Raw genomic sequence first — 14365 nt, 5'->3', positions numbered from 1 at the left:
TGGGACAAAACGACCTGGGTTCAATTCCTGGGTCTAACTTGTACCTGATTTTCTGTTTTGTGTTCTTGGGGCTTCAGGAATGGGGGTCAGAAGTCAAGTTGGCTGTTAGGACTCTTCTGGGTGGGGTGCCAGGGGAGAGGGGGATGAGGGGGGACCGTCCAACCAGCAGACCCCCACGCCCCCCCCCCCCCCCCCCCCCAGCATACACATCCATACCCGGGGTCGGGGGCTGCTGGTCCTCTGTACTCCCTTCTTTGCCCTTTTTCAGTCTCCACAATCAGGGTAAAAACTTCTTATCTGGGGGTGGGATGTGGCTCCGTGGTACAGCCTGTGCGGTGTTATGCCTGAGACCTGGGTTCAATCCCTGGCTTGCGGTCACCATCGCAAGAAAAAATAAATGAATTAGTTGCTCTTCTAAAAGTGCTCTTACTCTTCTAAAATACTTGAAAGACGGATCCTAATGGAGACACACCCTCCTCCCTTGCTTCTCTGCCATCTTTCAACAGTTCATTTTTCAAATGTCACTTCTGCTCCTTCTCCCTCACCATCCTCATCCCCCCATGTAAAGATTGGTCCAGAGGCCCAAGCTTTGGTGACTGAGAGTTGGGGTGTGGGTGGGGTTGGGCAGGAGGTGGCCAAGGGAAACATCCCAGAGTTTCTTTCCAGGAAGTCTCGTGGCTTCTAAAGAAAACATTTCTGGAAAGCAGGTATAACTGGCTAGCTAGCAAACTCTCTTTGTTTAGAGTAGAAACTTGGCAGGGAGGTGGGTCAAAGAAAGGGTGGGGGCTCAGGTCTTGCATTCCGAGGCCCCACGTCCTGTCTGTTCCCAGTACCACAAGGTCCCCTGAGCCCTGTGGGCTCTAGCCTGGAGGTATCACCAGGCCCAATCCTGCACTGCCAAGATGGTGGCCCCAGGAATGACCCCAGGCCTCCTGAACACTGCTGAAGAGCACCCCCCTCCCTCAGCAAATGAAAATAAAGTTTGACTTCTCACACAGAGAAATCACAAGACCAAGACAGATGGAGTCATGAGTTTTGTTTGGGTTGGTGCAGTGGTAGATGAGAAATGGATTTAATTTTATGTCTAATTTTTATGAACCCAAAATAGAAAAAGCTGGGAGTTCTTCTGTAGAGGAAGCCGATAATGAAGTGTTTGACTAGGAAGAGAAAGGTAACAGAGGAACATTTAGCAATTTAGGGATGGTTAGGCATTGACCAACCTAGGGGGTCTCTCCACTTAGGTATTATTTTTTCTTTGAAGAGGCTGGGTTTCAGTTTTGGCCCCTACCAGGGAAATCTCTATGAAAGTAATGGTCATGCTGTATAATAACTTATGTTTATATTATTATTATTATTATTATTATTATTGCTAAAGAGTCCAGATTCTGAAAAACACAGGGAGGCGACTTTGTGGTTTTATGAAGGCAATCCAGATTTTCTATGATCTAAATAGTTCATCATGTTCATAGTTTTTGCAATAGCCTGGAAATTCTGGCTGGAGTATCTCACATTTTAACTTTAGGTTTGCAGGTGGTGGATTTGTCTGTGAAATGATGCCAAAATGCAACGTGGAGAAATGTTCATGCTCAACTATGGCCCAAAGCATATGAACGGGCTGCTTTTTCTTTGATTTGTTTGTGTTCTTGTTTGCTGGTGCTGTTCCTGGGATTTACTCAGCAGTGCTTGGGGGACCATGTGGGGCCAGGAATTAAACCCCGGGCCTCACACATGCAAAGCAAAGCTGCCCCCACCCCCAGCCCAGCTGCCCTTTATTCTAGAATAGTCGCTAGGAGGCAGCCGTTTTGTAACATTTTAGAGCTAAAATGGAGTGAAGGGACTTTCTTTACATACCATCCACCCCTCTCACCAGTCCCCACATTTCCAGTTTGTCAAAGTAGCTCTAGCCAAGAAATCTGTGGGGTCACAGTGAACAGGGAGACAACCGGCTCCTGAGGCACGCAGGCCTGGGGAGGTAGGAAGGGCTGGCCCAGGCGCCCAGCGCCCAACCTGGACTCCCTGCCTTCACTTCCTGGAGAGATTCCCTGGCTTGACTTCTTCCAAGAAAAGGAGCAAAAACTGCCACAATCAACAAGGCTAGCAAGAAGGCACTGCAATCCAGCAAAGGAAATCTACTTTGGAAGCTTTTTTGGGAGATGATAAAAGCGCTGGGAGCATCAACAGGAAATGAGAGACAACTGCTGACACAACAGGGGAACCCACGAGGTCTTAGCAATGCTGAGCTCAGAAAGAGGGTTGACGCCAAAGGCGTTGTCAAAGAAAAAAAAAAGTCAAATCAAATCTAGGCATGAGCTGGTATGAGGCTAATACCCAAGGACAGTAGGAACAAGGGCAGGAGGACTGGTCAGAAGATTGCCACAAGTGTGTGTGCATGTGTGTGTGTGTGTGGGGGGGGGGGGTGGTGGTGGTGATGAGGGCAGTTAGGACAGAGAAGAGACCACTATGACAAGGATAGTTGGAAATGATCACTCTGGACAAGAACTAAGTGCTGAAAGGAGATAAAGGGATATCCGTTCAGCACCTGCATTGCAAACCATGATATCCAAAAGAAAAGAGAGATAGAGAATAAGAGAGAGAGAGAGAGAGAGAGAGAGAGAGAGAGAGAGAGAGAGAGAGAGAGAAAGAAGAAATGTGCCTGCCATAAAGGCAGGCTGGGGTTTGGGTGGGGAGGGTTGGTGGGAGGGAAAGTAGGGATATTAATGGTGGGAAATATACACTGGTGATGGGTCAGGTGTTGGAACATTGTATGACTGAAACCCAGTCATGAACAAGTTTGTAACTGCTTCTCTCAGGGTAATTCAATAAAAAAATAAAAATCTAGGCATGAGCAAGTGAAAGATCTGTGGTTCAGGTTATACAAATTGAATATCATTGAATACCCCTGTTTAATACAAAATGTATGAAGCGTGTGCTTGTCTGCCAAGGTGGCCACCCATTTATTCCCTGCACAAATATTTATTGAGCAAGCACTACAGACGCTAAGGAAATGTGGAAAAGCAACACAATGTGACCCATCCATGCTCCTCTCCCAAGGGGCCTTTCTGCTCTCTCTCTCAAGTCATTACAGTCCACAAGAGAGAAACAACAGCGACCAAATTGGGTGGCATATGAGAAACATTCTTAAAATCACAGATATGAAGGGGATGCAGCTGAGGAAGAGGGATTTATTGCAGCTAAAGCTTAGAAGCCATTTTTGTGGAGGAGGGAGTGTTTAAGCGGGACCCTGCCAGCTACTTTTGATTTACTTTCCGGAAGTTGCAGGTGAAGACTGAGACCAGAGGTCTGGGGAGAGGGAGAGGCTCCCGGGAAGGGAAAACTTTTTCAGTGTCTAAACCTCCGAGCCGAATGCAGGGTGTAGATGAAAGGAAGCAAATCCTAGATTTAGAAAGTCGAATTGCCATGGGAAGAAGAGAGATCAGTCTCTGATGTATGGGAAACCAAAATATTCATGAGCCCTGAAGGGCAGGAAGCAAGGAGAAGCACTTCCTGAATAGCAGGAAGTGGGGCTTGGAAACGGGAAGAGCAGCCAGTTCCACTAACTTCGTGGCCCCAAGGAACTCCTATGATCCTGACTGTCCACAAGAGAGGTCACAGAAGGTGCCCTTGGGGGTACTCAACCCCCAAACTCCATGCTTATCCAAGGACCAACTTTTTTCTCCCTACCATGTAGGGTCCGAGGGAGGGGCTCTCTTGCCCTTTACTCTCTCTCCTTTTTGAAACCAGCTAACTGGCAAGATTCTCTTCCAGAGATTCAAGAGCTGCCTTTGCCTAGTTCCCATCAAGATGGTATCCTCTCATGCCTTTCCTAGCCCCTTGGATGTTGCCGCAAATCCTTGCAGACATCACTCACAGGCCACAGGACGCAGAGGGGACATCTCTGCAGTCAGTGGGAAAACTATACCTTAACTCAGAAATCTGACTGCAGAGCTGCCTCTGGGGCTTAGGGCAGGGCCAGAGCCTGGTGCTGGCTTTGGTGTGGATATTTTCACTTGACTGGGAGCATCTGTGTAGAGGGGACCAGCTCACATTCCTTGCAGTGCCTGGCCGACAGTAGATGCTCAAGAAAAACTTATAAACATTGCTTTCAATACCATTATACTTTTCCATAAAAGATCCCTGAGTGTTTTGCACACCGTAAGCACCCAGCTTTTGGATAATCACTGCTTTCCAGAGGAGGAAATACAGGGTTTGCTGATATAGAGAAAAAAGAAAACAAAAATCTCTGTACTAAGATCTCTCATGCTAGGCAGTAGAGAGATACTTGACATCAATTTCTGTGGCCCCCTTCTCTTGATGCTATTTGAAAAAAATAGTGTGTGTGTGTGGAGGGGAGGTGGTGGTGGTGGTAAGATCTCATATAATAACACAATTGGGCACCACTGAGAGTTTAAAGGCAAAAACAGACTCACAGAACTAGGGGCAAGTGGATGATGGTTCTACAAGAAGCTCAGAAGAAAGATTTGTTTTATATCCTAGCAACAAAAACGTTGCAGAAAGTTCAGAATGTAACCAGAGACCTTCACATCTCTGCTGTGATTTTGGTGCATGGGGACGCTTCACAAACATTCTCCAAACAGTTGAGATCAGTTGGAGCCCAAGGAATGCTCAGGAAGACTGAAGCCCAGAACCTCCTGTGGTATTAACCCACGTGGTCTCTGAACATCTGTTTCTCCACCACCCACAACTCTAGTCTCTTGCCATAGTATGTACTTGGATGGTATGTTTTACTGAGCTACGAGGAATGTTCTGATATAAGGGGGAATCCCTTCTCAATAGAACATGGTTGTATGGCTAAATGGTCCATGCAAATCATCTTGAATTTGAAAATCCCACCAAGGAATTCCCAGATCATCAGGTAACCATAAGAGAGAGTATCTTACCAATGTCTGAACGATTTATCAAGCCTCAAAAGAGATGGCATAACTTTTAGGGAAGGAAATTTGCTAGAAACCCAGCCCTGATTTTCTTGGCATGAATGCAAGGACCCGTCTTCTTAACCTACTGGATTTAGTTATCTGCATCACTTTTGGCTGATCCAGAGTTTTAGGAAATCTGTCAAATGATTGAATATACTATAGACTTGAGTGGTATTCTTACACCACCAAAACTATTTGTCATTCATATCATATTGTTAACTCTTGGTCATCAGACTAGAAATTTTGATCCATGGACCAATAAAGAAGTTTATCTAGGATGGCATTAAGCAACATTGAAAAGGCCAGTTGGCAAAATTCTCTTTTCCAAATATTTAAATATTTAAATTAGGTATGTTGTATGGCTAAAAATTTTAACTTTTTCATACATAAGTATAGATATATTTTAAAATTATAATGCCCTCTAATTATTTTGATAGATATAGATACTATTTTTTATTTGACCTTTGAATATGCAAATCTAATTTCCTTAATGTTTTCCTCCCTCTGAATATTCTCTCTTCATTTTTCTGGTAAGAGACATTTTAGTCCTAAGTTTAAATAAGCATTTACAGAAGTGCTGTGCATACTTATCTTTTAGATGAGAACCCACTGATGCTGATTGGTGCTTCCTTTTTGAAACTGTTTTCCATCTTGAAGGTGGTAATCCAAGGGGATGCCCAGAAACCATATGGTTCAGGTGCCTAAATCATTACAGTTCCTTTTGGCTGGGACACATTTTGTGAGTTTCAATGAACAATAAAATTGCATTAATAAATATATATGTCTAATACTGCCTCTTAAAAATTCTATGTCGACTTTGTGGTGATGGGTTTCAAAAGCTTGGTATATCAATAAGTTATAACCTTATTGTAACCATGTTATCTAGTCTAATCAAAATAAAATAAAAATAAAATTCTCTGTCAAAATTACACTTACATTTTGAAATTAATATGTTGCTTTAAGGTGACCTGTCTAGAAGGCTGGAATTTTAGAAGAAGAATCATGACAATGAATCGGAAGATACAGAGTTGAAAATCCTTGTCCACTAAAGTCTTTTTGGCTTGCAAAATCCGCAGCAATTCTACTGAAGATTTTTCAGTGCCTCCTCTCCGTCTGTAATCTTACTCCTTGAATTATATGTCCCCACCCTATCTGACACACAAAGCATTCTCAGCAGAATGATTCCAAACCCAAACCAGAGACCAAGAGGTAGATTCTATGGGAACAATCATGAACTCCACTCCTTTGTCATTGATTTTTTTTTTCTTTTTTGAAAGGCACACCTGAGCTTGTCATCACAACTCAGATTTTAATTTCTGGCAGCAAAGCCTGTGACTCCAAAAAAAACACAGTAACTCAAAAAAAAAAAAAATCAATGTCTTCCTGGTTTGCTCACCTGCCGAATCAGCTCAATAACCTTCATCTCACACCAGATAGATCTAGTGAGTCAACCCTAATTTGCCCTTTGTCAGCACTCAGCAGTGTGGACAATGAGGAGTTCAGGGACCCCTGAGCTCTTTTTCAGTGGGCCAAAGATTCTCCCTTCACTTCTGAACTGCAGAACAGGAAGGATGGAAGCATTGGCTCAGACAATGACTCAGTAAGCAACTTGGAGAGTCAGGAGGCCTAACTGGGTTTGGTCCTTTCGGGTCTGGTCCTCAGAAGCCCTGGGCTGATAGAAGGAGAGAAACAGACCCCAGAAGTCCCTCCCTGGCACTTCTCCCACTTCCCCATCGAGTCTAACAAGCCAGGGAACAACTCTGGAGTTGGGTTTTCCTGTGAGAGGTCCGTGAGACCAGTGAGGGTCTCTCTCACCTGGGAAGGAAGCTCATCTGCTCACAACAGCTGGAGAAGGAAGTTTGGTGTGAAATTTTGACAAGAGAACTTCAGCTCTGAAAGACACTTCTCATCAGAAACTCTCAATCTACTCCAATGCACTTGAAAATTACTTCTGGGAAACATAAGAAACCGGCCAGTCATTGAATTATTTGCTTACTGTTCAACCCTCTGAATTCATGGAATAATGTCACCTTGACAGAAAGCAACCTCACAATAAGTGCAATTTCTATAAAGTGAAGCTTCATTTGCCTTCAAGGGACAAATTCTATTGCCAAAAAAAAAATACCACTGTACTTCTAGTAAGTGACACTCATTTTAATAGACCCTACAAAAATACAGTATTTTCAATATCTCCATAAAACAGTTCACCTACAAATATTCCTCTCAGAGCTTTGGCGATACCAATTTGATATCATTGGAAAATTCTAATAGACTACTCAAAACACTAACATGTAAAGTAAAGATAGTGAAGCTGTTATATATATCTAAAAAAGGGGATGGAGAAACTATATGGAAATACAAGAATGTATGTAACCAAATTCTGGGAAACTTCTGAAATTTCAAATAACTATCTAAATCAAACTAATCAGACTATTATAAAAAGAAAAATTTGGACAAAGTTTGATCATCTTCCGAGGACAGCTTTTCCAGAGTGAAAAAATAAATGATTCTGTAAGAAACCTACTTATTTTTCTCTTCAGTGAGACAGAATTCAGGATTCTATATATATTTTTAATATTTTTTTGGGGGAAAATACTTTTTAAAAAAATTCTGTCCACTAAACCCGGCACTGAAATTAATAATACAAGTGGACCATAGCTCTGAGAAATGATATTTGAAGTTTTATATTTAAATGCCAAAGTATTTTACATCACCCATCCTTAACTCCCTAATATCAGTCTTTCTTAATGATAAATCTTATCAAGCCCCCAAACTCATTTTTAATGATTTAAAAGTAGCAAATTAAATAAAGCAACACACAAATAAAGCCCGCATTTACAAGGAAAGGGGTCACAAGGATTTTACAGTTTGTAATCAACATAAATGTGAGCCTTTCCTTCTACCCATCATTCACTGCTTAAATTTGTGGTGAAAAAGATTTATCTACAACAATCTTTAGTTTGTTTCTTAACTCTGCATGTATTGTTATTAGCTAAAGGCATTGAACGAATTCTTTTGTCCTATCTTTATTCAGGTCCCAGAGACAAATGGCTAATATATGAAATATTTCACTCTGTGTCATGAGAATTTAGCAAATAAATATGGAACCCAATACAAACACTTTATACCATATGTACAGTTACTTTCATAAGGCATTATCATGTTATTTTTATTGAAAAAGATTCAATATAGTAAAGTCTTATTTTAAGATATATTTTCTTTCTCAATCCGAGATGTTTAGTTTATGAAAATATCGTTTTTCTCTATATTCTTTTTGTATAGATGCCAACATATACCTTGTGCTAGAAATATTTAATGGGAATTACAACTCTTTATATTCGTATGTTCTATATAAAGGCATAGACAACTTTGAGGCAGTGTTTCCGATGGAGAGCAGAATTCATAAAGAGCTTGTTGTGTGTGCTTCCGTGCTTGGAAATTATAGGAAATCCACTTTGAGAAGAAACTTATTTGATTAAAAACAAAAACAATAACAAAAACAAACTGCACCGATGCGCAGCCGGAGGCTGACAATTAAACTAATACGTAACCACATGAACATCATATTTATATAGTTAACATTTTTAAGGATGACCAGTGCTAACATATAGTATTATACATTTGGCACTAATGTTTGCCATTGGTCCAGCAATTGGCAAAATTTGTTTCTATGTATAAATTTATTTTTGAACATTAGGTCTGGCTAGACGTATCTTCACTATTTATAAAAAATATTTAAACAGTAAGCTCACGTTGAATAACTAGGTCTACTGTGTTCTGGAAACTCTTCAGTAGTAATACAGCTTTTTCATGTTCCATATGTACAAAACTATGTCCATTTGCCTGCAAAGACACAAATAAAACAGAGCAGTCAATGCTAGGTAGTTGTCACTGTTTCCTGTTTCCTGTCACTGTAAGGTCCAAGGAAGTCTTGAGCAGCTAGAAGTTGCTAGATTTTAAAATTCACAATAGAATTGCAGTTATGATGAAAAAAAGGGAGTTCCCTTAGATTCAGCACCATTTGCAAATTCAAATAGATCTCCTGTCCTGAGCATGTCCTGCCCAGGGCTGCTTTGGGCAGTCTGAGTCACTGCTAATCAGTGAAGCAGATTGGTGACAGACAGACAGATGTGTTTCTCTGGAGGGTTTGTTGTTTTTTTAAATTATGTTTAAACGTTGTGTTTATAATATGGTTGTTTCAATCATTCAATGTTCCAGCACCAACCCCACCATCAGAGTGACCTTCCCTTTAACATTGCCCCCTGTTTCCCACCCCGACCCCACACTTGTCCCCTTGGCAGGCACAAGATAGTTTTTTTTTTTTAATTAAATTTTTTTTTAATAGTGAGACATCATGAAGTACAGTTGCAGACTTACACATTTTTGTGCTTGGGTTTCAGTTATACAATGATTGAGTACCCATCCCTCCATCAGTGCCCATTTTCCACCACCACGGATCCCAGTATCCCTCCCACCCCCCATCCCCCCATCCCCCCTGCCTCTGTGGCAGGGCATTCCCTTTTGTTCTCTCTCTCTCCAAGATAGTTTTATATTGCTTGTTACAACAAAATGGTAAGTGGAATTATCAAATAACGAGTTCAGTAAAAGAGAATTTGTGAAAATTATCATATCTTACAAAGGCGTTGTCTGAGGACTTTTTGAGCTGTTGGTTGCTAGGTGAGCCTTTTGTGTTAATTGTTTCACTATTGAGCTTGTTTGGCTCGCATGTTACTTTCCTATCTAATTTGCTGTGCTCCAACTGTGCTGTGGAATTTTGAGGTGTCACATGACTGTGTACCCCAGGAGCTCCAGGATCTGTGGAACTCTGGCTACCCCTGTCTCAGGGAGGCCTCAGAGTTTTCAGCCTGAAGACCAGTGTACCTGTGAATTTTGTGGTAGTTCTGATATGTTTTGTTCCTGCAGGAATTTAGCATGAGATGATTTGGGAGGGTCCAAGGGTTGCTGTGTTCTTGTTACATATAGTCAGTGAAACCACCCAACTGTCATGGTCAAATATTCAGGAAAATGGCACAATTGTGCACAAACACCACAGTATAGTTACGTCTGATCTGAATTCAGTGAAAAGTTCTTTGTTTGTGCATATTCTTTTATGTTTTTATTGTTGTTATTTTGGGCCACACCTAGTAGTGTTCAGGGTTTACACCTGGATCTGTGCTTAGGAAACACTCCTGGCAATGCTTGGTAACCTTATGTGGTGCCAGGGATCAAACCCAAGTGCAGGGCAAGCACCTCTTTCTTTCTTTCTTTCTTTCTTTCTTTCTTTCTTTCTTTCTTTCTTTCTTTCTTCCTTCCTTCCTTCCTTCCTTCCTTCCTTTCTTTCTTTCTCTCTCTCCTTCCTTCCTTCCTTCCTTCCTTCCTTCCTTCCTTCCTTCCTTCCTTCCTTCCTTCCTTCCCTCCTTCCTTTTTTTCTTTCCTTCTTTCCTTTATTTTTATTTTTGTTTCTTGAGGGGAGCAACACCTCTTAGAGGTGCTCAGGGATTACTCTTGGCTCTGTGCTCAGGCATCACTCCCAATAGGCTCTAGGACCATATGGGATGCCGGGGATCAAGCCATGGCCAGCCATATGCAAGGCAAGTGTCCTATCTGTTGCACTATAGCTCCGGCCTCTTTCTTTCTCCTTTTTTTATTCCTTCTCTTTCTTTTCTTTCTCTTTCTCTTTCACTTGCTTACTGGGCCAGAGAAATAGTACAGTAGATAGGATGCTTGCCTTGCACAGAGCTAACCGGGGTTCACACACACACACACACACACAACCTTTTGTCCTAGGGTAAAGTCGTCACCCACATCATTGCAAGGATTTTCACTGAATGTTGGGGAAAATGCGTATCTTAAACATGAAAACCTGTAACACATTTAAATTAACTACCTAAAACTTATTACTTACAGTTTTCCCCTTGCAAAGATTAAAAAAAATGTTCAAGTAACTAATGGGTGTCAGTCACAACACTGTCCTGTATCACCCCCGCATCAACAGATGCTCCTTTCATTTTGTTTTTTATTTTTTTTTAACTTTTTTATTGAATCGCTGTGAAATAGACCATTACAAAGTTGTTCATGATTGAATTTCAGTCATACAGTATTCCAGCACCCACCCCTCCACCAGTGTATACATTTCCCAGCACCAGTGTCCCCAGGTTCCCTCCCCTCCCATGACCCCACCCCCATCCCTTCACCCCTTGCCTGCCTCTATGGAAGATGCTTTTATTCTCTCTCTCTCTCTCTCTCTCTCTCTCTCTCTCTAATATCCTTTTGGGCATTGTGGTTTGCAATACTGATATTGAAAGGTTATCAAAAATTTCCCTTACCTGCTTTTAACCCTCAGCTCTTGTCCAGCATGATCATTCACAGCTATTATTGTCATATTGGTCTCTTCTCTATCTTACCTACCCTCTGCCCCACATACACTTGTGGTTAGTTCCAACCATTGATCAGAAGGGACAGACATAGAATGACTGCATTCATTTGTGGTATATAATATATATATATATACAGTATATAATATATATGCAGTATATTATATAATATATATAATATAGTAGAAGAATAATATCCATGGCCAGGGAAAACAGGGGCTCCTTTCATTTCAAACTGTTCATTGGTAACTGAGAGAAAGTCATTTCATTTTATGCAAAACAAAATTTGTCCTAATACTGCCAGAGCTGTTTACACCCAAGTTAAACAGAGGCCCAAATGCCACTTATCAGAAACAAAATAGCTGTATATCACTTCAGTTTAAGTTCAAGAGACTTCTTCAGCCCTTTCGCTTCAGAAATTCAGATTTTTTCCAACTTCACATATGCATACCTTTTAAATGCCAGAAGTGGAGAAGGCGGAAGTGCCACAGAGGGAGAAAGCTACTGTTGGTTCAATCACCTAGAGAACTGACCTGACCTCTTATCAGTTTGGAAAAAAGCCAAAAGATGGTTGTGACATTGATTTAAGTGGAAGTGATTGAGTCCTAGGGATCAAAGCAAAAATTTAGTGGGTAACTGTTGGGTTGTCTTATTTCTGAAACAGAAAAAAAAAAGACAAGGTATAAAGGTATAAGAGATTCCAGCCTTGGGGATTAGAAAGATAATACAGTGAGTAGAGTATTTGCCTTGCACGTGGCCAACCTGGGTTCAATCCCCAGCACCCCGCATGGTCCCCTGAGTACCACTGGATGTATCCCTCCTCCCCCCTTCCAAAAAAGAGTTCTAACCTGGTAGGCTACTCCAAAAGCATCCCGCTTTGTCACTAACAGGGTAGGAAACGCCAAGATTGAGACTGTTGTTTCTCAAAAGGAATCAACAAAATGAATCTTTCCTGAAATAAACTAGGAATCCAACGAATGCGTTCATTTTAGGAAAACATTATCCTGAACAAATGGAATTGTCTTATAAAACACAAAAGAAAGAAAGGCATAATAAAGATGATATGCCTGTGTTTTATTTAAATTTTATGATGGAGGTAGAATACAAATAAGAAATAGGGCTCGTTCAAACTCAAATTTTCACCGTAGCTTTCCCGCGAAAAGGGGTTTCCTTCCTCATATCAATTCATCACGAGGACACAAACTGCGAATGCACAGTTTGGAAAATTAAAATGTAGAAACAAGCAGCATTAGAATGACTGAGGTGAGGATTATGAGTTTGGCATCAGGAAAAAGAATTTTTGTTTATTTTTGGGGTGAAATATGGCAGTGCTCAGGGACCCCTGTGGGGTGCTTAGGGGACTGCATATGGTGCAGGGATTCAAACCAGGGTCACGACCACAGTCACGGGCCACGTCAGGGCCTTATCCTTTGTACCATCTTTCCCTTTTCCCAGGAAAAAGGGCTTTTTAAATAAACCATGGGGGCTTCAAAAAGAATCCATTCAGGAGTCAAAGCGATGGAACAGTGGGTAGGGCGTTTGCCTTGCACGCGGCTGACTCGGGTTCGATCCCCAGCATCCCACATGGTACCCAAGCACCGTCAGGAGTGATTTCTGAGTGTAGAGCCAGGACTCCTGAGAATCACTGGGTGTCACCCAAAAAGCAAAAAAAAAGTGTAACCAGCAGACAGCCAGCGGGGATGACTGTGTCTCCTCTCCTCAGGTTCCATGTAGCTGGTGCTTTGTAGCTGTCATCACCTCTGGCTCCCTTACTAATTCTCTCTTCCACCTCATCCTCCTGGCTGCCTCTGGTGGGCTTCTATGACACGTCCTTGGGGGTCCTCAATGTCAGGGGTGAACAGCCCTATCTTTGGAGACATGCTAGACTTGTGACCAGAACAAAACTTCTATCTAGGTAAGCCGCAAATGTGTATTTCCTGCAGGACTCCTGGTCTCTTTATAAATTTCTAGATATATTTGGCTGGTCCTCTCCACGGGGCTATCTGGAAAACACCCTTGGCCACCTCTCAGAGAAGACTCCTTTCTGTGCCTGAGGTGACCCTGATGCAGCATTTCCGGCCACACGTGTCAATGCTACGTAGCTGAAGCAGAGACTTCCGGGTTGTTGCTGCATGCATTACCTCCTTAGGGGCTGTGACCTCAGCTCTGAGTTTAGACACTTTGTATGCGATCATTTCCTCTTTCCTCAGTGCTAAGCACAAGTGCATTCATTGTCCACAGCTATGATTCTTTTATTTTGGGGGGGCGGGGAGCTTGGGGAAACACATCCAGCAGTGCTCAAGACTTATACCTCAGTGCTAAAGACAAGTGCATTCATTATCTGTGCTATGATTCTTTTTGGGGTTTGGGGAAACACATCCAGCAGTGCTCAAGACTTATACTCTGCACTCAGGGATCAGCCCTGGTAGGGCTCAGGGAATCATACGGGATTCTGGGGTTTGGATTTGGGTTGGCCATATGCAAGGCAAGTGACCTATGGACTGTATTATGGCTCCAGCCCTTATACCCATGATTCTTAATCTTAATCCCATCCAATACACTTAAGAAAGCCATTCCTCAGGGAGTATGGTGCCGCCAGCAGGTCAATCTGTACCTGTGAGGCGAGTGCATCAGCAGCCTGATGGCGCCTTCAGACTTCCAGATACTCCAAAATTGCTGCTGTGCCTTTGGCCAGATCCCAAAAACTTGGGGCAAAGTTTACCAAGAAAGTAAACGGCCAAAAATTAGGTATGTGGGAGACACACCCACAAACCACCTCCGGCTCAGCTATATAATTACAGGCAAGGCCTCTCTGGTTCCTGATCGAACTGCTTAAAGACATGATCCCAGAGACTCAGAGACAAATCTCAAAACCCAGCGGCTTTTGGTAGAGATGTGTTTGGACTCCGCAGTAGGTTACCGGTGTAGGGCCACCCCAGGTGGGAATAGGTTTTGTGCCTTGGCCTATTCCTCCTGGCAGCTTTGTGGCTGCCATCCTCCAGAGGTCACTGAACAGTCAGGTTTGGGCCCACAGTGACGAGAGACAATGGGTTGGAG

General features: G+C 42.4%; 1 protein-coding gene across 7 annotated transcripts in view; it reads right to left on the bottom strand.

Moving 5' to 3' along the window:
* Window positions 1-8227: 8227 nt before the first annotated feature.
* Window positions 8228-14365, bottom strand: part of LRRC7 (leucine rich repeat containing 7) — a 628763-nt gene continuing 622625 nt past the window's right edge. For 6 of the 7 annotated variants that reach the window (XM_056111009.1, XM_056111010.1, XM_056111007.1 and 3 more), the window contains one exon: window positions 8228-8777. In XM_056111009.1, coding sequence (XP_055966984.1) covers window positions 8670-8777 — 108 coding nt within the window. In that variant the 3' untranslated portion in view covers window positions 8228-8669. The remainder of the gene's footprint in view (window positions 8778-14365) is intronic. The other variant, XM_056111012.1, reaches the window with a different exon arrangement.

Source organism: Sorex fumeus, unplaced genomic scaffold, assembly GCF_029834395.1.
Source record: "Sorex fumeus unplaced genomic scaffold, SorFum_2.1 ptg000011l, whole genome shotgun sequence".
Taxonomy (NCBI): domain Eukaryota; kingdom Metazoa; phylum Chordata; class Mammalia; order Eulipotyphla; family Soricidae; genus Sorex; species Sorex fumeus.
Note: the sequence above shows the minus strand (reverse complement) of the source record. Positions and strands in the feature narration are given on the sequence as shown.